Source organism: Lagopus muta, chromosome 3 (assembly GCF_023343835.1).
Source record: "Lagopus muta isolate bLagMut1 chromosome 3, bLagMut1 primary, whole genome shotgun sequence".
Classification (NCBI taxonomy): Eukaryota; Metazoa; Chordata; class Aves; order Galliformes; family Phasianidae; genus Lagopus; species Lagopus muta.
The window spans coordinates 16,522,076-16,549,755 of record NC_064435.1 but is presented as its reverse complement, the minus strand read 5'-3'; the positions used below and the strand labels follow the sequence as shown (position 1 = coordinate 16,549,755).

Sequence of the window (27,680 nt, the reverse complement as noted above, 5' to 3'; positions counted from 1 at the left end):
GTTTTAATTAAGTGAATCTCCCTGTTTGTATGGGGTTACAGAGTAAAAAATTATTTTCTTTTTTTTTTTTTTCCTCTTCCATTTCTCCCAGGGTATCCAACTTGAGTGCATTATGGACAGTTTGGATATATTCTGAATACATTGTTATCATATATACTCACATTGAGAAAATCTGATATGTTTTAGGGCAGCTGTTTCTCTATTAATTTGATACTTTTATCACAATGCTGAAATAAAAAGATATTAACTAGGCACTAATATTTGAACTGAGGACAATTAAAATATCACTGTAATGTTCTCTGACCTTCATTTACTTACATATGTTCTCATCTGTTACACAACCTAAATAAAGTTTGATGCCTTTTACAAATAATTCATCCAAGAACCAAAACAGTATATATCCTGACAAAAGTACTGTTCAAAACTACCCACATAATCAGTAATTGATTCTCCAGGCAATATAGAAATATAAAATGAAGTGTAATGCAATAGAGAAGGAAATTTAACGCTTTTCATAGAATCACAGAATTGTTCGAGTTGGAAGGGACCTTTAGAGGTCATCTAGTCCTACAACAAACAAGGACACCTGCAGCTATATCAGGTTGCCCAGAACCTGGTCCAGTCTGACCTTAAATGTCTCCAAGTACTGGGCATTTGTCACCTCTGAGCAATCTGTTCCAGTGCCTTACTACTTTTCTTGTAGAAAACATTTTCATGATATCCATCCCAAATCTCCCCCATGTTCCCTTATCATAACAGACCCTGCTGAAGATTCTGTCCCCTTTCTTCCTATAAACACTCTTTAGATACTGAAATTCACAAGTGAATTCTTGCAGTAGTTGGAATACACATATAGGTATTAGAGTTGTAATTAATATGTTATATTAACTTATGTTAACACTCAAATACTCAAAAACTGAATTCCATTTTAAACTGATGTCTCTCAATTACAGTTTTTTTTCTCTGGTCACCTTTGTGACAGTCAATATTAAGATGTTAAAACTTGGTGCAAGACATGAAATATGAGCCTTTAACAAGCAATCACCAACTTATCCCACCTAATAAATCTTACAGTTGATTGGGTTACTGTCTTTGACAAGAGTTAGGGCCTTCAGACTGCTGCCAAGATTAAGTTAGAAGCTTGCATATTTATCAGGCATAGCCAACTCAGATGACTGGATAGGTTTCTTTAATTCCAGTTATTAAGTTATCATGATTACTGACTGATTCTATCATACTTAAGTGTCTTTGGGAAATACATAGTTGCATATCTGTGTGAATAAACAGTTGGGATTTTTTTTCATACAAAAAGTAATCTTGTGCATTCTAAAAAACCTTCAAGGAAAAAAAGAAGTTATATTAACACTTAGAAACAAATATATATTTACTTAGAGTTTAGGAAACTGGGGAAGATGGAATAGATGATCTATAAAGGTCTCTTCAAACTCAAACTATTTCATGATGATTCTTTGATGATTAGCTTAAACTTTTTCTTCTTATTCCTAACATTTCCCTCATTAAATTTAGTTTCTAAAAATTGGTCACAGATTTAGTTAAGCAGAAGAAAAGAAACCCTGTTTTACAAAGTTCTCTATTTTACTTAAACACACTGGAAAATAGGATTCTCTGGCAACCGATTTTAATTAGGTTGTTGTAATTAACTTCTACTCTTAATTTCTTACTCTTTTTTTGTTTTACCATTACATAACATAAGTACTTCTTAAAAGAAGGCTTTGATAATTGTTCAGTTTTGTAAACTCATTAATTTCAAATGTACATGCAAAAGGTCAAACACTCAAAATAATGTTTGGTGTGGTTATATATATATATATATATGTATATGTATATGTATATCTGTATTTTTATTTATTTCAAAAACTTTTTTGAACCATTAACTGTTATAGCTATTTCCAGTAACATTTTTTCTGATATGAAAACAGCTTTAAGAAAAGATGAGATTTTAACATAACCGTGTTTTACAAAAGTTATGAGGTTTTTGGGATTGTTTTTTGAAGATAACAGCTGTCTGCGTGGCCATATAGAAAGATCTTATCTTTCTTCCCAACTCTCAAACCATTAGTGCATTTTGCAATAAGAAGTCAGTGGCTTGTCATAGGCAATGAGCCCACTATCTCAAGAAGTAAATACAGATAATCAAACCTCTCGTTACTGCCAAATCCAGTAGGTGAAAGTTAGATTTCTTCTTTTTAGCATTTTGACACATTGCTGTGCAATAGCTTTTTTTATTTATACAAGAGGTGTAATTAATATATGCATAAAGAAAAAGTTTTCAGTATTAGAATTGTAGGTTAAGGTATACTCAGACACCAAACCCTTGACTACATCAGAAATCTTCTAATAGTAACACACAAACACAAAATTAAGTAATCCTATAATCCCTCCAAAATAGTTTTGCCCTGCGTTTTAATCTCAAGCAGTACAGCTTCCACACAGGAGATATTTCACTGTACCTAATATACCTTGTTGCTGCTCTTGCTGTTTGCAAGCGCTTTAGATTTCATTTATTAAATCCAGATGCAAACAGAAAAACACAGCTTTTTAACAAGCATTTTTAACCCTGTTTGGTGATCTCTTAAGACTCCTCTCCAGGAAGGAGAGGAGATCCATTACTCTATTATACTGAGAAGAAATTTTTCTCTCTCTTCATTAGTCCTTAAACTGCAATTTCAAATCTGACTATAAGCAATTATTTTTCAAAATATGTAGCATTTCAGTAGCATTTTACTTATTTAAAATGCAACCCTAATTGATAAAAATTCTATTTCTAAGTGCTCAAACATGGTTTATGTGGTTCTGTAAAACAGATGTCTTGTCCTGGGCAAAAAGAAAATTAGGAATGCATCTTAATACATGAAAAATATGAGAAGCAAAGTAAAAATACATAAAAAATAAAGTCTGATGCTTGCACGGTTCAATTGTGCATTGCTTTGGAAGCATAAAACACATCCTCATTCTCCGAAGTGACATTCAAAATAAATAACTAGAGGATACTCTGTCCCTTCTGCAGTTGCTTAACTCAGGCATGTCAAACCACGGTCTGTGGGTCAGATGAAGCCCAGCACAGCCTGTGCTGTGGCCTGCTCCCTACCCCATGCTATCATGGAGGTGACTCTCTCCTGCTAGGTCTCTGCCGGGCCCTGGGCACACACCCATCATTTAACAATAAGTAAATCATTACTGTGCTGTTAACACTGTCTGAACTGAAATCAGGATGCTGCTAACTCAAGCTACAGCAAACAATTTCATGCATTTTAATATATTGTCTAAGCACAGTCGTGTGAATGGTAAAAAATAAATAAATAAATAAATAACGCAGCTTTGCCTTCTGTTTTGATAAAAGAATTTGAGAATAAGTTCCAAGATTGCTGAAAAAATCATCCGTCTTTTGATATGTTTGCAACTCTACTTTCAGTTTATATAAATGCATTAACTGAGGGGTGGCCAGCAGGGACAGGGAGGTGATTGTCACTCTCTACTCTGCCCTTGTGAGGTGCCATTTGGAGTACTGTGTCCAGGACTGGAGCCCCCAGTACAAGAAGGACAGAGAGCTGTCAGAGAGGAACCATAAAAATGATCAGAGGACTAGAGCACCTCCTCTATGAAGACAGGCTGAAGGAACTGGGCTTGTTCAGCTTGGAGATGGGGTGAAAGCAGAAGTGAAAAAATGTTGGAGCACCTGAGACAGTCTTATGACTGTAACTCCCTATTCTCCATCCACCTGCACTGCTTTTTCTTGTGTCATTTCACTCTTCACAACTTTAAACACAAATTTATGCAAAGTAATGTGTGACATTACACAGAACCATAAACGTAAACAACACAGAGGAAACTACTATGTTGTTTTTTCTTTCCTGTACTAGCTGTACAATATTTATTTGCAGAGACTTAAGAGATCAGCTAGGTAGCTTTAAAATAAAAGCATGAATCTTGTTCCCATGCTTTATAATGTAAAAAGAAGTGTATCTCGATGCATGTTTTACCTACTTGAATTGTGTAATAATGATAATGCATAACAAAAGTGCACAATACAAGAAAAATATCAATTATACCTCATCTGAGTGCTCAGTGAAAGATTACTTATGTAGATAGTAAAGAAGTCTATTTATAATAATCCTATTACAGTGGAAGTCCAAGAACAGATAGCACAACTTGCTCACATGCCCATGGTAAATAATTAATTTCATTTTGTAGTGTCTTTTAGCTAGTCATAACTCAAGTTTAAAATTAGTAGGGATAAGTTGATTTTACATGAAACTGTCAGACTTGCAATGGAGGAAAAATGAATGAATCGAAATTGATCACCTTTGCCACATCTTTCACATATTTTAAGTGTGTCTTTAAAACTTTACTGCTTTAATAGAATGCTGAATAAGCAGAAGTCTTCGCATTCCTGCAAACAACTCTGAATGTCTTTGGTACTTTCTGTACACTGTAAATACTAAACATTTAAACTCATATCATTCTCAAAGTTTCTGACAAAGGTCATTTTCTAACAAGAAAAAAAATACACATTGTGTTTTTGAGGCTTAATTTCTTTAAGAAATTCTTTTCTAGTGTTTTTAAGTTATATAGTGAAGATACCAAGACAGCATATCTGCTTTTATGGCATGATGTCACTAATCCTTTGCAAACTTCAAAGTATGAAGACAATGTATTAAATGAAAAGAGTCACGGATAAATTATTTTGAAGTCAATTCATCATACTGAGGCTCTGCCAAAGAATGGCAGAAACAAGTATCAGCGTAGCACATTAAACTTATGAAATATTAGAAGAACTTATGAGTGCTTTTAACAGTAAAGGAACAACAACAATGGACAGCAACTGCAAATGTAAAATGCAGTTACTACTATCCATCAGTAACATCATTATTATAGGGTTTAACTAAGATCTCAGTTACATTTTTCATCTGTTCCTGCCTAAAATAAAAAAAAAAAAGCCTTTTTTTCCCCCGGAAAATTATTTTCTTTCTTTTTCAACAGAAATGAGAATGCTAAATATCACAGATGTAAGGTAATGAATATTAAGCTTCCAACTGATGTCTTGTGCCTTTCAAAATCTTCTTTTTACTTGCTTATGTACGATATCTTAAGAATTGGGAATATAACCAACCAATTAAGTATCTATGTGCTGTCTTTCATCATAAAGTTTTTACTCCCAAAAACATTTTATACAAGTACAAATAGACACAAACCAAAAGGCAACCTCTTGGCCAAAAGAAAAATGGTATTTCCTTTGATATTTCAGTTCTTAGGAAAACACGCTGGGAGATGCTGAGGTTGCAAGCACCTCTTTTCCTGACTATGAATAAAGAAGACTATCCTCCAGGTCATATAACTGAAAAGTGAATGTTTCTTTGTTGATACTATATACACGTCCAGTCATTAGCATTGTCTTTAATTGCTAAACTGCTATCTTAAGTAGTTATGTACTGATGCCCATTAGATTAGGAATTAAGATTTCTTGTTGCAATCATATTTAAGAATGTTTATATTGTTTTAAAATGTCATAGTATAAAATGGTCTTTTTTTCTTTTAAGCACATCTTAAAAAAGAATGCATGTGAACATATTCAGTACTATTGTTTTATTAAAAAAAAAAGAGAGTGGCATAAAACACAAACCATGGCATAAACAGTTCATAACAATATCTGAGATAGTTTACTGTGTCTTTCAGATGGAGATAACTTAAAACACAAGTAGCCAAATATTCCCAAAGCTTAAACAACACAGCATAATAATATATAGTAATATATTTAGTGGCAAATAAATTATTTCTTCTGTTAGGAAGAAGGCCTTATACTCGATCATAAATACAATTTTCCTTTGCAGGGTACCCTGTTATTCTGTGAACAATTGTTGTTTGGTACCAAAAACATAAAATGAACTACAGTTGGTGAAGCTAAGAGAAATTATTTACCATCATGTCCGTCACAGGAACACTGCATCTGCATATGTTACTCAGATCCTGTTCTTGACATCCACCATGAAATGAAAAATAGCTTAGCACATTACCTTGGATAATCTTTGCATGTGTTCATAAAAAAAGTCAAACCAGTGACTTGGTTCACTTCCCACACTTACTAAAGAGGCCTAAGATCATTTTGAATAATGATTTCAACCAAATGCCTCAGTAAAGACTAATGTACATAGGACTAGAGCATTAACAAAAGATTTATTTGGTTTGTAAAGGTACAAGAAGAAACATCAGCTTTATGCACTGAATACATTTCAGAAAACTACTTTTCTACGATCCTGAAAGCCTCTGTTCAGTTTTTATCTAACACCAAAATCAACAGTTATTGACTTTTGAACTCCATAGCTACTCATATTTTCTAGTTTCACACATTCCCAGAAAAGTATGTTTTGACAGACTGAGCAATTCGTTAGCTAGTGCACATTGAAGCCTGACCAGACCCAGGACAACAGTGTTTCTCAAAAAAGATTTTGTGTGAGGCTTGATGTAGCAGACATTTTCAGAGCATGCTTAAAGCCATTCCTATCAGCTGCCCTTCCAGTACAGTAGAGTCCTGGCCTACATTTTCTTTTTTATTATGAGTGGGGATTTAATTCCCCTCCGTATTTTATCTAAGAGACAAGGCCTTAGAACAAGAGCCATGGCTCCTCTCTCTCTATGCATCCATCAAATTCATCTGCCATCTTCAGGAGGATTTGTTAAACTAATACAAGTTACTCAGAATGGACAAAGAGAGGATATTCTTTTTCCACTTTCGAGATTTTTCTATTCAGTGTAAATATCAGCATATGCTGCAACATGAAGGACCAACTTTGAATTACTGCAATCAGTTTCACCCTCCTATCAAGATTTTCCATGTTATTTATCTAATTAGTGTCTTCATATAAATGAGTAAATATTTTTGACACAAATTCTTTTTAAACAGAAAAAGGTTTTCTATTCTCTTTGAACTATCTTCACAATACCAATTCCGCATGTTGTAAAGCATGTCCCTTGAGCCTTGAGAGCCATCTGGAGCATTGAACATTATTCCTCTCTCTCCTCTGTTCTACGTAGCCCCAAATATGAGCAAAATTTCAGATTCTGAGATATTTCACTCCCCCTACAGAGCTGTATGACTAAATATGGCTCAGGATAGAAGATCCTGAATCCCAAATTAATGTTAAAAGTGTAGAAGTTAGGCAGAAAAGTAACTTTTAAACAAATTTATTTACAGAGTTTATACCTAAATCTTTTCGATCAAAATATTACAATCATAAAGAGAGTTCAAGTTCTCAAATTCTTCTCAGAAACAAGAATATGAAAAACAAATAAAATAAACTGAGCTGTATTATATACTGCATTTTATTGCAGTACTGTCATTTTCATGGAGTTTTAAATATACAGTTTCAGAATGAAGGAATATAATTTCTCTATTAAGCAAATGGTTTACTTTGGTGAGACAGTGTCACAGAAAGTTCAATATAGAAATTGTTTCAGTCAGAATTACACAACTGAAAAATAATCCACTATTATTATCTTCCTCATAGGCAAATAAATGTTCTGTATTTCAGTACTGGAAAGCATTGACTATGGGGGAAAAATGCTATTGCACATCACAGCAACATGCCTACAGATCTTTATGAACTCCAAACAGGAGGAAAAGCAAAATATGTACAAATGAAAACAAAAACCATTTAAGCTATTTTGTTGTTGCTTTTTAATTTATCTTAACATGTGATATACCATCCTAAGGAAATGTCCACCACCTTTTAAATAAGGCCTTGCTCATCCAGGAAAAAAAAAGGAAAAAAGCAGAAAGACAACACTCACAAAAAAAACCAATACAATAACAACAAAATACCTAAACAACAAAAACAAAGCAAAAAAAAAAGTTCATTTTAATTAATGAGAAGAGTCCATTACCCATTATAGTACAAGATCTTATCATCTGTCATTACTGAGATGGTAGTCTATGCAAAACACTTTTCCTTCAGAGCATGTTAAAACAGACAGCACTGGAAATATATACCACTAAGCACACCTGATAATTTCAATTATTGCAATACTAATAATTTATTTATTTAAGAAAAAATCCAAAAAAGAAAGAAACCTACGTTTTCTTACAGATATGTACCTTCCTGTCTGAATTCTCTCTAGAAAACAACTAGAAAATATTCATACCCAATTTTCAACTGAGGAAGAAACTACTGATCTCCACTCGACCTCATACAATTTTGTACATATTTCCAAACTTGCTAGCATCATTCTTTCAATTTTTTGCCATTGAAGTTTGATGCTCTTTGCTATATTTTCATTATCCAACAAAAACATTGAAGTTCTTCAAGTCCTTATAATTTTATAATTAAGAGTTTAGTTATTCTGTTTGTGATTTTACATATATTTTTTTCTGTTTTGTTCATAACTACTTAATTTGTGACCAAAATTTAAGTTAACAAATAAGAAAATCCATATTCTATTGAATGTAAATATATTTTATTTTACTTGGTAGTCGATTCTCAGCTTTTAATTTTGAAATTATTCAAAGAATTTGCAATTAACATGACACTGAAGAGATCTGATTTTAATTCATTGATTTTAACCTCACTTCAGGTATTTGTGTGCAAAGATGAGATCCCCCAGAGCCTTCTCTAGGTGGGAAAGTATAAGATCTCTCAGCCTTTCCTCATAGGAGAGATATTCCTGTCCTCTCATCAGCTTCATGGCCCTACGGTGGACTGCCTCCACTAGCTCTATAGAGAAGAGAAGGCCAGAACTGGGCACAGTACTCCAGATGTTGTCTTAACAGTGCTGAGGACAGAAGGAAAGGATTACTGCTCTCGATCTGTTGGCAATACTTTTACCATTACTCTGCCCAGGATATCATTAGCTGCAAATGATGTGATGTTGTTTAAATAAAAGTATTTATTTATTTAATACAAAATATATTCCCCCCCCCCCCCCCCCGCAAAAAAAAAAACAAAAAAAACAAGCTTATTAAAATTATCTCCTCATTTTTTTTTTTTCTTTTTTATCCCTCTCCATGTGACAAAACAAGAATAATAATGGCAAATAAAATACATAAAAAGTTGTTCTTACCATGACAGCTGGGTAGAGCCCTGTTCCACCCAGGTCTTCCATCATCTCCCATGATACAAGTTAGTGTAGAATATCCTTGCAGAACATAACCGGCATCACAGTAATACGTGACAGTTGATCCTAGTTTATAGTCCATTCCAAGTCTTGTTCCATTCATTATATTTCCAGGATCAAAGCAAGATTCACGTAGCTTTGCTATAATAGAAAAAAATAATTCTGAATATAATATAAAGCATTACATATGCTTTCTGGAATTCTCTCAAGGTCTTCTTTGAAAACTGTGTAGACATGTAATGACTTATTTATTTTACATTTTATATACACTTTAGAATTTTTTCTCTTCTGCATCAGTTTGCCTGTGACTGTAGCCATCTCTCCTTCACTTAACTCATTGCTTCACAGTGACCAAACTCACATTTCTTATACTTTTGCCACGAAAATCCTAGAATGTAATCACAAGAACCATTTTTCAAGACTTCACACTTACAGGTAGACTGGGCACATCCTGGTTTTAAGATCTACGGACTGAAAATTGATGTGTGGAGGAAATCTAAATAAGCGGTTTGTGACAAAATAAAAAATATGCAAAGAAGAATTTCTTCAAAACGAATAAACCTTAAGTGAATATCTAGCTATCTATAACATGATCTCTACTTCAAGTCATAAAAACTGCACCAAAATAACTCATATTTTCAAAAACTTTAGTATACAGAAGCATTTAAGGAAAATTAGCTATATTCTTCTATTAATGAAAAAAATAGTAAACGCATTAGAAAATGGTAGATGATTTTGTGCTATGTGAGATGTAATTCAGATATATATATATAAATATATATTTTTTTTAAATCAAGCAGAAGACAGAAAATCCAGATTATCTTCTTTATCATTTATGGGTATTGTGGTGAAAGTCAAGAGGGAATATTTATTTACTTTCAGCAATATCAGTGCCAACTTTCTTTACCTGAGGAGTTGCAGAAGTCATAATTGCACTGCAGATCTTTGCCCTTCCAGATCTCTGCCAAAAGGCTATAGTAGCTTTAAATACAAAGATACTTCCAGTGATTCTAGCACTCCCTAAGCTAAAGTTTCTCAAAACTTAAGAGACTATAGAGAAAAAAATGAGAAAATATTTAACTTTATTTTATAAATTTTAGCCGCATCAGATATTTCTCACTACCACAGAGAAGATAGTGAAGCAAAAATATTTCCATTTTGATTCCTTATGGCCATTTTATACAAGGTCTACTCTCAAAGTAATGCCTCATATTTTTCTGTTATCCCATGATATCAAAGGCAGATATTAGTGGTATGCCAACAGAGGCTGAACCTTCTCGCCATTATTCCATTAGATTTTGTTGCTGGGTGACAGATAATAGCAGAGGGGCACAGTGACAAATGGTCATGGACATGGAAATGCACATGAAGCGAAAGTGTGTAATTGAATTGCTCTATGAGGAAGAAAATGACACCCATTCATATTAATTGACACCTGCTGAACATTTGTTAAGACCAAACAGTGGATATGAGCACAGTGAGGTAATGGGTGGTGCATCTCAGAGTGGCAGCACTGACAGTGGGCCACCTCGGCTAGCACAGATTTTAAAAGAGCAGCACAAAGGCTCTTGATCATTGCTGGCAAAAATGCAGAGCTAAAGGTGATGTCTAAGTTGGAAAATAGCTGAGAATTTGCTCTATCAAATAGTGTTACTGTGCCCTTTGTATCTGTTGCAGTTTCCACTGAAATAAGGCATTGCTTTCAAAGCAAGCTACATATTTTAATATTTATGAGAGGTGAGAAATAATATCTTACGATACCATAAATGTTTCATATATTTATATTTGAAGACGGAAACATGGAATAATCCTTCTGAAATTTCAATTTCACATTTTCCAAAAGAACATGAAAATCTCCTAATGTGGGGTAACATGAACACACATGAACATTACATGAACATGCCATGAACACACATCTTAACTGAAAACTTGTTTAGTAGCAAGTGAGAGCTAAAACACCTAATTATAGTAACAATAAGTATTTTATATCCACAACGATTAATTTAGATAGTTGTAGTATAATGCATGTAATACCTAAATCTTTCCTGTTCTGAAAGGTAAGTCTTCAAAATACAGCATGACATGTGAAAAGCAGGACAAACACTTCTGTAGCACTCATAATTCCAAAATCTCAGTGGAAAATCAAAAGTTAAGAGATTCAAGTTACCAAAAAGTCTGTAAGTCATCACATTGATATTAATAACTTTTACGTAAACCAACTAAACTGTCATTTAAGAAATCTGGAAGATCATAGACCAAGCTGAAAATTATTTCAAGTTTGAATAATCAAATTCATTAATTCATTATACAAATACATTAGAGGTATAACACTTTGACAATAATTGATGTTGCCATTTTTTTTCCTGTTAATTTTGTATCATGCATTTATCGTGCACCTTCTAAATGAAATCATATACTATGATTCTGTCTTTAATTAGTATGCTTGTAATATTGTGTTTTGTATGTATAATAATGCACATTATCATACCTGTAGACAAAACTAAAACCTCACCAGGCAGACAACTATGAGGAAATAAAGCAGATTGAAGTTTATACTTAGGAATGCTTTGAATACAAGAAAAAAAAAAAAGTTATTTACCTTTGTACTCCAGGTGGAACCCTGTGAAACTAACAGATCCATCACTCCGAAAAGCCAGATGCATGTTGTTTGAACTGCTTTCTATCCTCTCTGGAAGCTTGCTATCTTGAAAGCTCCCAATCAGTGGACTATTACTGTCTGGTCCATCATAAATATAAAGAAAATCATAATTTGGTTCTATACTGAAACTGTAGGAAGAAAAAAAAAGAAACATTAGATAATATAAGCTTTGTATAACATTTTTGTATAATCAATGAATATTAAGATGTTATAATTACAAAATAAACAAGAGAGTTTAGCAAAGCAGATAATGATAACAAAAAAGAAAATAAATAGAAAGCTTACCCCTATCCTGGGCTCACTTACAAATCTCCAGCAGAGGCAATCTCCAGAAGAGATCCTTCCCTAGTGCTAACCAGCTCTGAAATAGGTGTAGGAGGGTGAAGCCTGGCTCCACCCATTCTGGCAGCACAGGTGAATTGCCTTCACCTGTGCTCCTCTGGCTGACTCATTGCTTGCCTCAAGTGATCAATCAGAGGTTCAGGCTGTGACTCAGCAGTTCCCATACACATTTTCTTTTAGTTAATGCAATTAATTTAGTTAATTATGTTGGCTAAGTAAGATAGCTTGTTAATTTTGAACTATAATATTAGCAGGGGGCAGGGTGTTAACCAAATTTCCTTGAGAAATTGATTGTGTACAAAGGTAAAAAAAAGACTGGTAGTTGAAGAATGGAGACAAATCATATTTTGTCCCTAGTTGCCACTAGGTCCTGAAAAAATGAATGTAGGCATTAAAAACTTGGTCTATCTTCTTCAGTGAAAATACTTCTTTTAACTTTTGCATTACTTAAGTAATATTTCCTTCAAAAGGAATACAAGAGTGGATAGCTTCTGTTTTTAGTTTGTGTTTGAATTTAGAAGAGATTCCTGGAATAAGTCCCACTCAAGAGCCATATTTGGCAGTAAAAAGTGGATTTAAATTTTTTTTTTATTCAGTGTTTGGTTTATTTAAGAATGTATATTTTCCTTAATCTAGAATTTTTTCCTTAGTCTGTGTGTCATTACTGAGGCAAATCTCAGTAAGTGCTCTAATTTGTTGACCAACTTCTAAGCTTGTCAGCTTCTCTCAGAAATCACTGTAACTGCTCAGATTTTATTAATGAACTAGCAGTATCTGGGGATTTATCTGGAGTGTTCACATACAGTACTGAATTGCACTGTAAAACAGTGATTGTATTCTAAGTTTTAGGGTCTTCTATACCTAAGTATGGAATAGAAAGAGCAGAATGTTCTTAGATACTCATTTACTTTATTATACTGATTTACGTCAGAAAATACTTTCTTTGGAACAAATAATTTAGTTTGCACTCTGAATCATTCACCTAAACATGAAATACTCATTGAATCTGTTTGTAAATGAAATGACTTTGTCCAGTCTAGTCAAACACAGAATGTAAAGAAAGAGTTCCATGGTACAAAATAGTTCCCATTTAGTATTGTAAGGGAAAAAACAATATATTTATCAGCAAATCGCATAGTATATCAGTAAAGGCCAAATGAAAATAAACAATATGACAAACATCACTGAAATATGCATCAAACTATCTGTGATTAGAATGAAGACAGTATTACACAATTTTCAGCATAAACAGGATTTAAATTTGAAGGGACATTACAAATATAAATTTGCTGTGATAACTATTTTTCACATATAGTAAACATGCATAATAAGTTACTTTATGTGTTGCATACAATATACAGAGTAAAAGTTCATCTGTGGATTCCATTAAGGTCAATTTAATTTAATATTGCATTGTAATGAAGGGGAATGTTAAACCTTTTCCCTTTAATAAGCAGAGCAATGAAAAGTATCTTATTGCTTATGAAATAATAAGGACTAATAAAACTACACTTACACATTTTTGATCTTTTTCTTAAATATCAGGTGACTGTCTCATAGAAAATATGAATCATTAAAGACAGTCCTGCTGGTTGGGAGTCCTTTTGGTGAGTTATTTTACACAGCAACTTTTCAGGAAGAGAATATCAGTAAATTGAGAACTATCCCAATACACATTAGTCAGAACAAACTGAGAGTCCTTTAACTGAAGAGTAGCTACCAGGCTCCAGCTCTGTGTGCAGTGAATACTGTAATGTCTTTGATGAGATTGCTGACACAGATAACAATTATTTATCACACTGATAATTAAGTATACCTGACAGTATAACACAGAGCTCTGAACAATTGCCACTAGTGGAGTCACAAACATGATTTTTAAAATTATGAGAAAGTTTACCTGATAAATGCTAGTGATATAACATAGTCATTATTAACAGTGATAGTCCAGTCACAATCTCGGCTGTGGGGATAAGGATGAGGGAAGTTTGGTGAAAGTATAAAACCTGATGAGCCAGTCAGGTTTCCTCCACAGGGAGCTGTGAATAAAAATAAATTGGAATTGAGGAAAGAAGGTAAGAGAAAAAGAAGCATGTATCAGCACTATGTTCACTGACATTTAATGTCCCTTAAAAGTTAAACAATAACTGAAGTATTTACAAAGCTTAAATAGAAACAAAAGCTGCGTTCACATTTCTCCTTAGACCAATACTAATATTACCAAGTAGAACGTGTGTTTAGAACTTTGTGTCCTTTCCTCTCTCCTTAACAGTATATCAAGGCTTTTCTGAAAACACCATAAACTTGAGACATGCTCTTTCTGAGACATAAAAAGAAATGATTGGATAAGAGTTTTACTTTGAAAATAAGAAAGTTTTCTAGTCATCTTATTTATCTTTTTTTCTTTCTCTGTGTGCTTGAATTAAATTGACGAGTGTTGCAGAATCTTTCATTGTCTGAATTTAATGTGTGAAATACTTTTGTTATGTTTCATAACTTCATTTGTATCTGGGGGAAGACCAGGTCTGAATACAAAGTTTAATGGGCACCTGCAATTTATAGCACTAGACACAAGGCCTAATTCCCAATATAACTGCCCATCCAGAAAGAAAAGCATGTGTCAATCTACTAGGAAAAATGTAATTTTAATGTATTACACAATGAAAAATAGAGATGTAGATTATATTTACCTATCTTCATAAACCTCTTTGTAAGCATAGTAGCTAGTGCTGTATGCGATAACCTTAGTATTCTTTGCTTATATGTAATTACAGTACTTAATCTAAAACCTGTTAAAACTTTAAATAAGATAAAATAAAGTGTGTTAAAGATAATTAAATGTTTAAGATAATTAAGTGTGTTAAAGGCATGAAAATACATGGAAGCTAAAAAAGTGCTCCTAGCAGCTGAGGTTTCTAGCAAGTTCCTTCTTGTAATGTTTGCCGAAGACCATGTTATCAGGGATGGCAAAGGAAAGTGAATGCCCACATTCAGCTGATCTCAAAGCTGCAGTGCAGTTTCGTATTTTATGAGGCCAGAAGCTCTTGTCTGATTATTTTAGATGCCCTCATTTTTCCCCACCCCCTTTGAGAAGTTCCTTTCAAGCAGTCCTTTCTTGGGATTCTTAGAGTAAGCATACTATCTCATATAAAAGTCACTCAGGACGATACCACTGTAATTGGCCTATTGAACATTCTCCCAGCTGCACTTTCATGGAAAATTCTATTTTCCTTCTTTACTGTGCCACTACAATTGCAGATCCTATTTAAGAGGCTACCCATCACAACGCCTGGAGATTTTCAGGCTTACTGCAGCTTCTATGCACTCAGGCAAAATCTTCCATCATTCTACATAACAGTATTACATTTGATTGCATTAAAGAACATACTGGGTAAATAAGTATCACTACATTATTTCCCTAACTATCCAAATGCGACACATTTCATTAATTATTTATAACTTTGCCTCTAAGTTAGGTTTTGGAAGTTTCAGTTTAGAATTTCTTCCTAGATCAGTAGTGATAAGGATTTACCTGAGAAGTGGTTATTAGAAGGCTGCTATTTACTAACTACTTATGTAATTTCTTAATATTTTTTCATAATGAGTCAGTTAACCAAGTAAATCCTTCCAAAATTCATTCAGTATGAGCTTTGTTATTCTGGATAGCATTAGAGACTGAGATAATGTTTACAGATAAAGAATGTATTTTCATTTTTACTAACAAAAATATTGTTTTCGTAAATTATGAAGTCTGTACTAAAGTCAGTAATGTGCCATCTTCTCTGTTTCCAGTAGTATCCTATTATAGCCTTTGATATTTTTTACCTGACCAATACATTTACTCAGTGATGTGCCTGATGTTTTGTGAATGCAGGCATACAAACTATAACCAAATCCTATAGTTATCACCATTCTTCAGATTTTGTGGGAAAGGATCATTACATTGGCTTTCTTGCTTTCCTTGTCACAGATAATCAAACTATAAATAACATAAGCTTAAAAGATAAAGTATGAGACCTATGTAGATTGCTCCAAAAGTAATGTATCCTCTTTATTTTCATGGACACTACAACAGATACAAAGAGCACAATACTACTGCATTATTTTTCAGATAGTCACCACAATGAGCTTGACAATGTTTTTGTCGGTAATGAACAAGAGCCTGCATTCAAAACAAACTGCAACAGCAGAGGTGACCCGCTATTGCTGTTGTCACTGTTGAAACACGCTACCCAATTCCTCACTGTGTTCACATCCACTCTTTGGTTTCCAGAAACATTCAACAAGTGTTGAGAAATGCCAATGGGTGCCATTCTTTTCCTCATGAAAGAATTCAATGATGCATCTTTGCTTCATACACACTCTCAGACATCATTGTCAGACTCTCCTCTGCTACCATCTGTCACACAGCAATGATACGTAATGAAATACTGCTGAGAAGGTTCAACTTCTACTGCCATGCCACCAACATCTGCCTCTGATGTCGCAGGCCAACATCATAAAACAGGAAGTATTACTTTAAGATCAGCTCTCACATTGCACTAGTAATAGGGAGGAATGATTTTTGTAACATTCACTGAAGATTTATACAGAATAAATAATGAATATGCATTAGTTTCCTAAAATAAAGTTTGTAAAGAAGTGTGATTAATCGCACAAAATTTCAAAATTTTGGAAACCATTCTTTGATTGTCTTCTGCATACCTATGCAGACTGGTGGGTTGGGCTGCCAGAAGTACCGATTTTCTACCTGAATGCAGGTTATCCTCTCATCTCCTTGCAATTCATATCCAGGGTCACACTGAAAAATCACAGTGTCTCCGGGTTCTCTTCCATCCCCATTTCTAGTTCCATTCATGGGGACACCGGGATCACGGCAGGCAGTAGCTACAGAACCTATCAGATAAAGGGAGAAAAAAAAAATCAGCTTTTCTATCCATGTTAGTCGTATTACAATCTTCTAATCTGGTTACTCTGCAAATCCAAAATTTTATTACTCCTAAAATTTTGAAAAATCATTCAAAAATATATGGGAAACGGTATGACTTTTATATATATATATATATATATATATATATATTCTTTTTTTTTTTTTTTGCTTGTTTTTCCTGTGGAGTCAATATAACAAGGGAGAAACATCTATTTCTGTCCTAGACTCTTAAAAATTGAATGTGGTAGACTGGACAGGAATATTGCACCTGTACATAAGTCTTTTACTACTCAGAGATGGTTTGTATTAGATATGTAACATTTACCCCAAAAATAAATTTGTTATAATGAATCTTATTTTGAAACACTTGGCATCATATATTCACCGTAAAAGGTGGTAGAAGTAACATATTTTCTACTATTATTATAAGACATATAAAATTATCAGAAAAAGAACTTTCAAATACAGAAATATATATTTTGGAGGGACAAGGTTAAAAAATAATAGTGCAAGAAAAAAACTGGAGAAGGAAAATCGGAGTATTATACAGCACTATAAAACTAACATATTTCTTGAGAGCTGACAGATATTAACTGTATGCTCAAATGGAACTGCTAAGTTACAGCTTTCCATAATTTCTACTCTAATTTTTAGTTTCTATTTCACATGCCTGACTCTAGACCATCTTTAATACTGTTCACAACTGTAATTTGTTTGCTTGCTTGATTTTGGAAGAGGGGTCTCTATTATCATTATCAGTGTTATTTGCTCTGCATATTCTACTTTGCATATCTTCTTATTCTGTTTATTTCTGATCTTTTTTTCATAATCTTTCTTCAACCTACTTTTTATCTCCTACTGAAGTTTATTTATTGTTTTACTTATTAAGCGGATATTCCAGCAAAAGGAATGATTACTCTCCCCCACCCTCCTTGCCCTTGGATCTTTAGAGATCTAATCACAACTTTCCCTGTCCTACACAGAAATTTGTGAAGCAAAATCTTCAAGAGCAATAAAGTCCCAAATAACTTTGCTATCATACCTGAAATGCAGTCTTGAAATTTTACTGCAAAATAAAAGGAACTGGCTATCACAGTTCTTCATATGTTCATATAAAGGATCTAAAGTTCTTTGTAACTCATGATATAGATACTTAAATTAAGAAAAAATAAATTGATTTTCATCCAAACATTGTAGAATTGTAAGTCATTTCTATCACTGTAAACAAAATATTACAAAAAGAAATTTCTTAAGTTCATGTCATCTTGAATAGGCCGTAAGGTACGATTTGTAAATGTAACATGTTAAAGAGCTAGAAACTATTTTGTAGATGGGAAAATACATGCTTCAAAAACTATTACGTAATACATACAGCACAACAGATGCAAGAACAATGGTGTGTAGTACAAAATTTTGTGGTGTCAACTGAGAGATTTTTTTTTTGTTGTTAATAAGGATAGAGAAATGCTCAAAATTATTTTAGTCTATCCTTCAGTGGTGAAAGTCAAGTGCTCAAAGAGACAATTCTTAATCAAGAGATCTAGCTTCAGGTTGAGGTAGAATGAGACTTGATATTCAAATTGTCCAATAGATGACAGATGAGGGGATGCATTAGACTTACAGGTCCAGTGTGTCTACTTTGCTGGGTTGACAGAATGCTTTTCAGTATCAGCTTTTCACACTTTTGAGCTAGTATGTTTTGGAAATTAAACTCTGGGTTGTCCCTACCTCCGTTTTCTTTTAACTCTGAGACACTGAAAGTTGGAAAAAGCAGACATCCGAGCTACACTAAAACAACTAAGAATGTCTGATTATGAGCAGTGTTGCCAGTACACGGAATAACTTAAACCATCATTTGACTTAATTGTACATGTCTATAAAAATGCTCCTATACAGTCCCAGAAACCATTAAAACAGCATTTAATTGGGCCCAGAAAGTTTTCAAATTTGTCTACAGATTTTGTTGATATGGAGCATAAAACATTTTTATATATCTGTTTAATAATAACATATCAGTGTACATTGAAACAATCAGATAAAGTACTGTAAAGTGATCTTTTCTGCTACAGAAAAGAATATGTTAATGCCAGGATACAAAAATTTCTCATAGTTCATGAGCCCAAGCAATTTGATATGTGACTAATGTCCCTACCTGACAGCTCCAATTTCATGCAGGAAAGATATATTGCAACACAATATTAAAAGAGTGACATTGCACAAATAAACTTCACTGATGCTGGGATCAGTATAATAAATGTCAAAATTAATGATTTTCCAGCTTAAATGTTTCTGTGATTTAATAGTATTGAAATAATGGCACATGAGAGATGAATAAAGATATCTTACTTTCTGCACAGATGATAAGTAGTGCTCAAACAGTTTGCAGATATACAGAGATGAGACATCCCTGTAGTATCATATTCAGAAGCTGTTGAAAACTATGAAAATAATCACATCAACTCCAGCAAGATCTTACAGTACACACTTCATGAATACTGAAGTGACACAAATAAAACAATTTGAAGCACACACAGTTACTGCTGTTTTTTTTTTTTTTTTTCCACTTTGTTGTGCCAGTTCTTTTTTCACTTCTCTCTCTCTTTTCCTTTCTCTCCAGTAAACTACTTCCAGCTTGGTGACTTGAAGCAATGTCAGCTGAAGAAAATGTTCCATTATGCTTAATACATTTGTCAAGTTCTATGATATACAGTTCACATCTGTGAAATATGTACTCATTCCCTTCTTTTTCTCCTTCAGATTTCTTACAGGCCTGTTTTGTTTTTCATTTTTTTGTTTTTTTTTTTTACAGAATTTATTGTCCAAATGATGTTATTACTGCTCATTACATTGTCATTTTTCCAGGATGTAGGGGGACTCTACATGCAGACAGTTCAGAGAAAATAAGCTCTAGCAAGTATTTTCTGTTTGTACATTACTTTCTGACTGCTGTAAACCTTTTATTCTTCTTATTATTTAAGGGAAGCTTTGTGTTCTCCATGTGTATTTTGAGACTGGTTCTTCTTATTTAGACAGGATGTTCCAAAATCATTATATTGCTATCCTGTTGTTAAATACCCAGAGGTTCTCCTTTTATTTCTACCTGAATATATAAAGTCTTAAAATACTCTCCTTAATTACACAATTTTAGACTTTATTTTTCAGATTTTGTGTGATCTGGTTTGTGTTATGCTCCTTCTTCACCATCTTCAGAGAAGACCACAGAAGCTGAAAAAGCTTTAAGTTTACATGAAGATTTCATAGTCATTTCTTCCAGAAATTCAAGAATTTGAATTTCTCATACTTATTAAATTATAATTTTCTTTTTACTATTTATATAACATATCAGCTTTTCTAGGCTTTCCTCTGCTTTAATTTGGTATTTTCTGCCATTATTAGTTTTAACAGATAGAAATTAATTTTCTGTATTTATTGCATGGTTTATAAGGTGTCGAATTCAAATATATCACATTATCAATTGTGCCTATTTTCAGTTCTTAAATGAATTCAACATAGCAACATTTGATAAAAATTAGACCAAAAGTTATAAAGAAAGATAAACTAAAAACTTGTTTCTACAAAATGAAGTAATTGTAATAAGAAAATAATATAAAAGTAAAGCATTCAAGGTCTTCAAAAGGTTTGAACATACTTTATCTGTTGTCACTGACCAGCATTTCTCTTTAAGTGAAAGCACCAGTAATCTAGTTAATACTCATAATCTATTTCATAACATTGCAAGAGGAAAGTAAAAGCAGATACCTCCTCTGTGTGAGCTTTTTATTTGTTAATTACACTGCAGCTAAAGTACACAGACACCATCTGTTTCACTCAGACATCATTATATATTGAAAGAAAATATTTGGAAGCTCGAAACAAAATGAAACAGAATTACTTTTCTCTTACACTCTCTCCTCAAAGATGATTCTTTCCTAGCTGGTAAAATAGTATGACCAGATAGAAACAGCATAATTCTGGTTGGATGGCTAATATTACATTATTTTGACATCATTCAACTAGGAAAAAAAATCTCTGTGATTCTTCTAATAAGACAATAATGTATATAATTAAATATTGTATTTGAGAAGGATCACAGTGATTCTGCGAACCCAAACTGACAAATAAGAGAAATACTAAAGCACTAACATTTTATGGGTCCTTTAAATTGTTATTTTAATAAAATATTAAATAAAATATCTCTCCTTTTGAATGAAACTCTAAAAAACATTTTCAGGTAAAATATTGGAACTTTAACATTAACTACTTATGGCTTTATTTCCAAAACACAACCATTTAAGCACGTAATTCTATTCTTGATCTTCATATATCCTTTTTTTTTTTTCCAATTCACCTAAATGACAACCTGAATAAACTCAGTACATTGTCATAGAATCACTAAGGTTGGAAGAGCCCACTAAGATAGAGAGCAGCAAAGGGGAAAGGGACCTGGGTATCGTGGTGGACAACAGAGTGACTATGAGTGAGCACTGTGTTTTTGTGGCCAAGAAGACTAATGGCTTCCTGGGGTGTATTAGAAGGGGTGTGATTAGAGGTTGAGAGAGGTTCTCCTCCCCTTCTATGCTGCCCTGGTGAGACCACATTCTGGAACACTGCGTCTAGTTTGGGGCCCCTCAGTTCAAGATGGACAAGAAACTGCTTGAGAGAGTCCAGTGCAGAGCCACAAAGATGATAAAGGGAGCACAGCATTTCCCTTAGAAGGAAAAGCAGAGGGAGCAAGGTCACTTTAGCTTGGAGGAGACTGATCGGTGACCTCAATGATGTTTACAAATATGTAAAGGGTGAGTGTCATGAGGGTGGAGCCAGGTTCTTCTCAGTGACATCCAATGACAGGGCAAGGGGCAGTGGGTGCAAGCTGGAACACAGGAAGAAAAAGCTTATTTATGGTGAGGGTGACATAACACTGGAACAGGCTGCCTAGAGAGGTTGTGGGGACTCCTTCTCTGGAGACACTCAAAACCCACCTGGACGCATTCCTGTGTGACTTAATTTAAGTGTTCCTGCTCTGGCAGAGGGGTTGGACTAGATGATCTTTCAAGGTCCTTTCCAATCCCTGATATTCTGTGATTCAGTGAAGATCATCCAGTCCAAGCATCATCCCGTCACCAGCATGCCTACTAAACCATGTCCCTCAGTGCCACATCATCAACACTTTTCTTGAAAACCTCCAGGGACAGTGACCCTACCACCTCTCTGGGCAGCTTATTCTGATGCATTACCAAACATTCTGAGAAGAATTTTTTTCTGTTATCCAAACTGAATCTCCATTAGAGCAATTTCACTCCATTACCTCACATCCTATTGCTAGTTAGAAATAGAGTATCTTTAAGGTCCCCTCCAATCTAAGCCATTCTAATAGCCTGAAAAGATGTCGACTCTCATCTCATTACAACTTTCTTTCAGGTAGCTGTAGAAAGTGACAAAATCTCCCCTGAACTTCCTCTTCTATAGACTAAACAATACCAGTTCCCTCAGCCGCTCCTTATAAGCCATGCGCTTCAGATTGTTCACAGCTTCCATGCCCTTCTTTGCACATGTTTCAGGGACTCAATGCCTTTCTCATAGTGAGAGGCACAAAACTGAACAGTAATCAAGGTACAGCCTTACTAGTGCAGAGTGCAAAGGGACAAGCACCTTCCTGCTCCAGCTGACTGCACCATTTCTGATACAAGCCAGGATGCCACTGGCATTCATGCCACCCAAGCACACTGCTGGCTTATGTTCAGCCGGCTGTCAGATAACACCTCCATATCTTTTTCTTCATACCGCTTTCCAGCCATTTTGCCCCTAGCCTGCAGCATTGCATGAGGATTCTGGTGATCGAAATGCAGGACTCGGCTTTTGTATTGTTAAAAACAAGCAAACAAACAAAAAAAAAATTGTGAACCTAAGGAATTACAAGTTTTATTCATGGTTTCAAATAAATAAATCAGGTGGAAAAGAGTCACTCTTTCATTACAAGTCAAATATTTTACATTGCCTTCTCATTCATATACTTCATTCTTCCTTCAAATCATCATATATGTACTCATGTATTTTTTTATACATGTTGAAAGAATGAGGGTAGGGAAAAAATGAGGTAATATGGCTACCAACCGTACAAAGCACAAGGTAAACAATGTTATCATTACAAGATACATCAGTCCATGTTAGAAACATTTCTACTGCTTTACAAAATGGTGGCATGAGATCATATCTTGCTATACTTGAAAGAAAACACTTAGTGAGCAGCAATATAGTAAACATAGACTTCATTAAATTATTTCTTATATTTCAATTCAAAAAGTGTATGAAAGGATTTAATGACAGTGAAACAGCTGTTTTAGATTTGTCAGCATTCTGCCAGCTGGTAAAGTCAATAAGATAAAATAGTGTTAGAAGGCAAAAAGGAGGACACTGCTGTTCCTGCAGTGCTGTTTCCTGTTTCATCCTACACAAGCACAGCAAGAATAAAATTCTGCTTAGATGTCTCTGAATGCAGAAATTTTCATTGATTAGAAAAGGATATCACCCCCTTCATGAAAAAAACACTAGTGAGAACTGTAAGCATTCCTACGCCTTCCAAACCGCTTTTGAAACAAAACATGGATTTTATGTATGTATATATATATGTATATATATATCCAAAATTAGAAATGTCACTTATTTCAATTGCTGCCAGCAGTACAATTATCTGTGAGTGAGCCAACTCATAAAAATAAATGAAGGAATGAATGATTCATCAACTTACTTGAAAACTGTATGGCAAACCCAGATTTGCTGATATAAAAATCTGTGTCAAACTGGATTGTTACTATGTTGAGTGTACTGTGAATGCCTTCAGGAACTAGAGATCCACTAATTTCTTTGAGTAACATCTCATTTTCAGGTGGTCCATCCCAAACTCGTAGAATATCATGCGATGCCTCAGTATCAAAAGCAAGAAACTGGAGGCTGTGAGAACACCATGTTATTATTGTCAGATTTCATTCTACTTAATAATGTAAAAACACCCACATACAAAACAAAACAAAACAAAACAAAACAATAAACCTAAACCAATGAACCAAAGTAAGAAAGCAAATAAACTTCAATTTCTGAATGTGGCTTTCTAAAATATTTTCCAGGCTTTTATCTTTAGTTACATATAATCTTAATACAGAAATACATTTGAAAGCAAAAGTCTTTTGTAACTGGTAACATTTGAATTTGTGAATCATGAAATAAATTTATTGCATTAACTATTTAAATAATCTGTACGTTTCCACAGGCTTTCCATAAAATAGTTTCATTTTTCATAAAACACTATTATGTGCAACACAATTGCATTCCTCGTAATTTGGTTTATTTTAAACATAATTTCTGTTAATAGTTATAGTTTGTACACACAGAGTAGTCTAAAATTATTAAACATTTCAGAAAATGACAAGAAATTTTCAAGACTGATCTTCACCAAACAACATTTATTGAAATGCAAATAGTTTCAACACCAAACTACATATTTAAGCTGAGTACGTCATGAATACTGCCTTTGAACAGCATCTTAAATTCTAAATCTCACAGATCACAGAATCACAGAATCACCCGGGTTGGAAGGGACCCCAAGGATCATGTAGTTCCAACCCCCCTGCCTAGCAGGGCCACCAAACATACACATCAGGTTGCCCAGGACCCCGTCCAACCTGGCCTTAAACACATCCAAGGACGGGGCATCCACAACCTCCCTGGGCAGCCCGTTCCAGGGCCTAACCACTCTCCTAGTAAAGAACTTCCCCCTAACATCTCCATTTTTTCCCTATCAGAACAGACAAGTTTTACTTCTTACATAAGCAAAGTAATTTTTATAAGATTTGTTTTCAGTACCTGACAATATTTCCTGGGTCTACTTCAATCATCCACAGGCAACGCAGATTGTTATCATAGGGAAAAGGATAGCCAGGAGATAAGATTCTTCCTGATGATTCTCCTTTAAAACGGCCTCCACACTCAGCTAATGAAAACATTACATAATGTTACTATTAATCTATTGCAGATAGCTTTCCAACTAATCATCAGAGCAATCAACTTATATATCTACTCTTTTGCCAAATAAGTAACATGATTGAAACACAGCAAACTTGACTACGTGCCCTAAAACTTTAAGATAAAGACTTCAAATACTTCAAGAAACTCTACACATTTTTATCTGAGTACTTTTGTATATATATATATATTTTAGCATCTATGTCTTTCTAATAATTTTGAATACACATAAATTAGAAAGCATACCATTGTGCAATAAAAGAAACAGAGATCATTAAAAAAAAATTGAAAAAACAAAAGCAAGAGCATTATGGCACTTTAAATCAGTATAATTAAATTAATAATAAATTAATAAATTTACAAATTAATAGGTAGGGAATAAAATTTAAAAAATGAAAGAAGAAACATAATAAAATAAAGCAGACTTCTCAGAGTGAAAGTCTTTCAACTTAGAAAATAAAAAAGGTGTAAGACTTCTTACCTGAGACTTGTCCTCACAGTGAAGCTATGTTTCTTAGAGGATAATAGATGGTAAGTAGCTCCCTATTAGTTGGCCTCAGGCAGCCAGTCACTAGGCAAAACTGTGCATTTCATAATCTATATGACCTAGATAATCTATAAACCTAGATTTTTTTAAATACAGACCCTTAGGCCTTTAAAGTTTTCTGATTCCCCTTTCCTTTTAAGGTCCATTTAGTCAAAGTCAAAATAATGGCTTGATTAGATAGGTTAGTATAGTTACAATGCATTTTTGTTTTGATGCAACATCACATAAAATCACTTAAAATATGTAGATGAGAGATCTATTATAACCTGTGAATTCCCTGATCAAGTGCAATTGAAATGCTACTCTTAATGGATTTTTCAGACATAACAAAAACAAATTTTTAGAAACAGATGGCATTTTATATCTTTAAAACACCATCACTAAAATCTCCCTCTATGTATGTAAATATTTTGAAGTTATTCAGTTCAGAAGATAAGAATTGTCTATTATTCTTCCAGTGTTGTGAGGATATAAATAAATTACACAATAAAGAAAAATTTGCTTACTGACAAACCAAATTAAACTATAAATGAATTGCATTTTATCCAAGATTACTAAACAATTCTAAGTTTATAAATTCTAATTTTCATGAAAGATAATTTGTTAGCTTTTTATTATGATTTTGTCATGATGTGCCACCAGTAACTCTTCAGGTGTCACTGACAAGCAGCAAGGCAAAATCCCTTTTATCTTCTTTCTCCAAACTGCTCATGTCCTAACCAAGAATCCTAATTTTATCTTAAAATGTCAATTCTAAAAATTCAAGGATTTCAAGTTAAAGCAAATACGTATTAATCTTTATAGCATTATGCAAATTCAGTGGTTAAGTTTTGTTGTTATATTTAATACAACTAGAACTGCTTGAAAACAGTTTTGTTGTTGTCTTGTCAATGTCACTTTCTTGCATGGTATGATACTGAAACAGTAGTACCATTTTGAAGTCAACTTATCATTGTAGCAGCAAATTAAAGTGTCTGTTGATTTATGTTACTCATAATTTTATTCAGATAAATAAATATTTATTTATTTATATATATTTATAAATAATATTTATTTATATTTATATAATTTTTATTTATATTTAAATAATATTTATATATTTATTAATATATATTATATATTTATATTATATTATATTATATATTATATATTATATTATGTATATTATATTATATATTATAATATAATATATTATATATTTATAATATTTAAATATTTATTCAGATAAATAAAATTACTTGTGAATGTCAACCTAAAAATATTTCATTCCAAGCATCACTGTTTTCCAGTTTTCTCAGACTTTACCTCAACAACCTGTAAACTCAAAATATCTTGAGTAGGGCTGGATTCTTGTAAGTATGCAAAATGACTCAAAAGCAAGATTTTAGAAAAAATAAAACATAGGAGTGTTGCAAAAATCTTTTTTTTCTTCCTTTCCAATTTCCTTTTGCAGCAAAGAAGTGTAGTTTCAATATGATTCTAACTAAAAGTGAACGTTGAAAAAAAGGGTTTCCATAAGCCAGGAATCAACACCACTGTTGATTTATCTTCTCTACCTGCTATTTAATCCATTATTGAATTTGAAGTCTCAAAGATTTGTTCACTCGGTTTTTTGTTTGGATATACTGTGAGAACTATCTAAAAGAAGTTTCAGTTCTGCAGAAAAGCCTCTGCAGTGTAACTCCTTTCATTTCTCTCCAGAACATTTTTAATTGAAACATTCTCTTTTCTGATCTTCTCATGCATTTCTTAACTGCTGTCCTGCTTCCCTGTTCTCTCCTAGCAATATTCCTCACAGTGCATTACTAACACATAATTTATTATATATTTTTCAATCCAAGAAACCCAGAACATGTGAATTGCTTGAGCATTTTAAATGATTCATAGTGGATCCCTTTAGTAGCATGTTAAGCATCAGCAGTGATCCTTAATTAAAATGGAAAATTGGAAGGTGTGTGGAAATCAATACCGTCATTTGCAACTGCTATTCAAAAACCTTTTGAGTTCTTAAGCTTGACTATACAAAAATCTCACTTGTTTCAATTAAAATTAATTTAACATCT

At 33.4% G+C, this 27,680-nt stretch overlaps 1 protein-coding gene across 5 annotated transcripts in view; it reads right to left on the bottom strand.

Moving 5' to 3' along the window:
* The window catches only part of CSMD3 (CUB and Sushi multiple domains 3), a 528,421-nt gene that overhangs the window by 130,925 nt on the left and 369,816 nt on the right, over window positions 1-27,680 (bottom strand). For all 5 annotated transcript variants that reach the window (XM_048939546.1, XM_048939547.1, XM_048939548.1 and 2 more), the window contains 6 exons: window positions 24,912-25,038; window positions 23,800-24,002; window positions 16,829-17,020; window positions 14,025-14,163; window positions 11,726-11,913; window positions 9,073-9,267 (listed from right to left, as the gene is read on the bottom strand). In XM_048939546.1, the coding sequence (XP_048795503.1) occupies window positions 9,073-9,267; window positions 11,726-11,913; window positions 14,025-14,163; window positions 16,829-17,020; window positions 23,800-24,002; window positions 24,912-25,038 (1,044 nt within the window). The remainder of the gene's footprint in view (window positions 1-9,072; window positions 9,268-11,725; window positions 11,914-14,024; window positions 14,164-16,828; window positions 17,021-23,799; window positions 24,003-24,911; window positions 25,039-27,680) is intronic.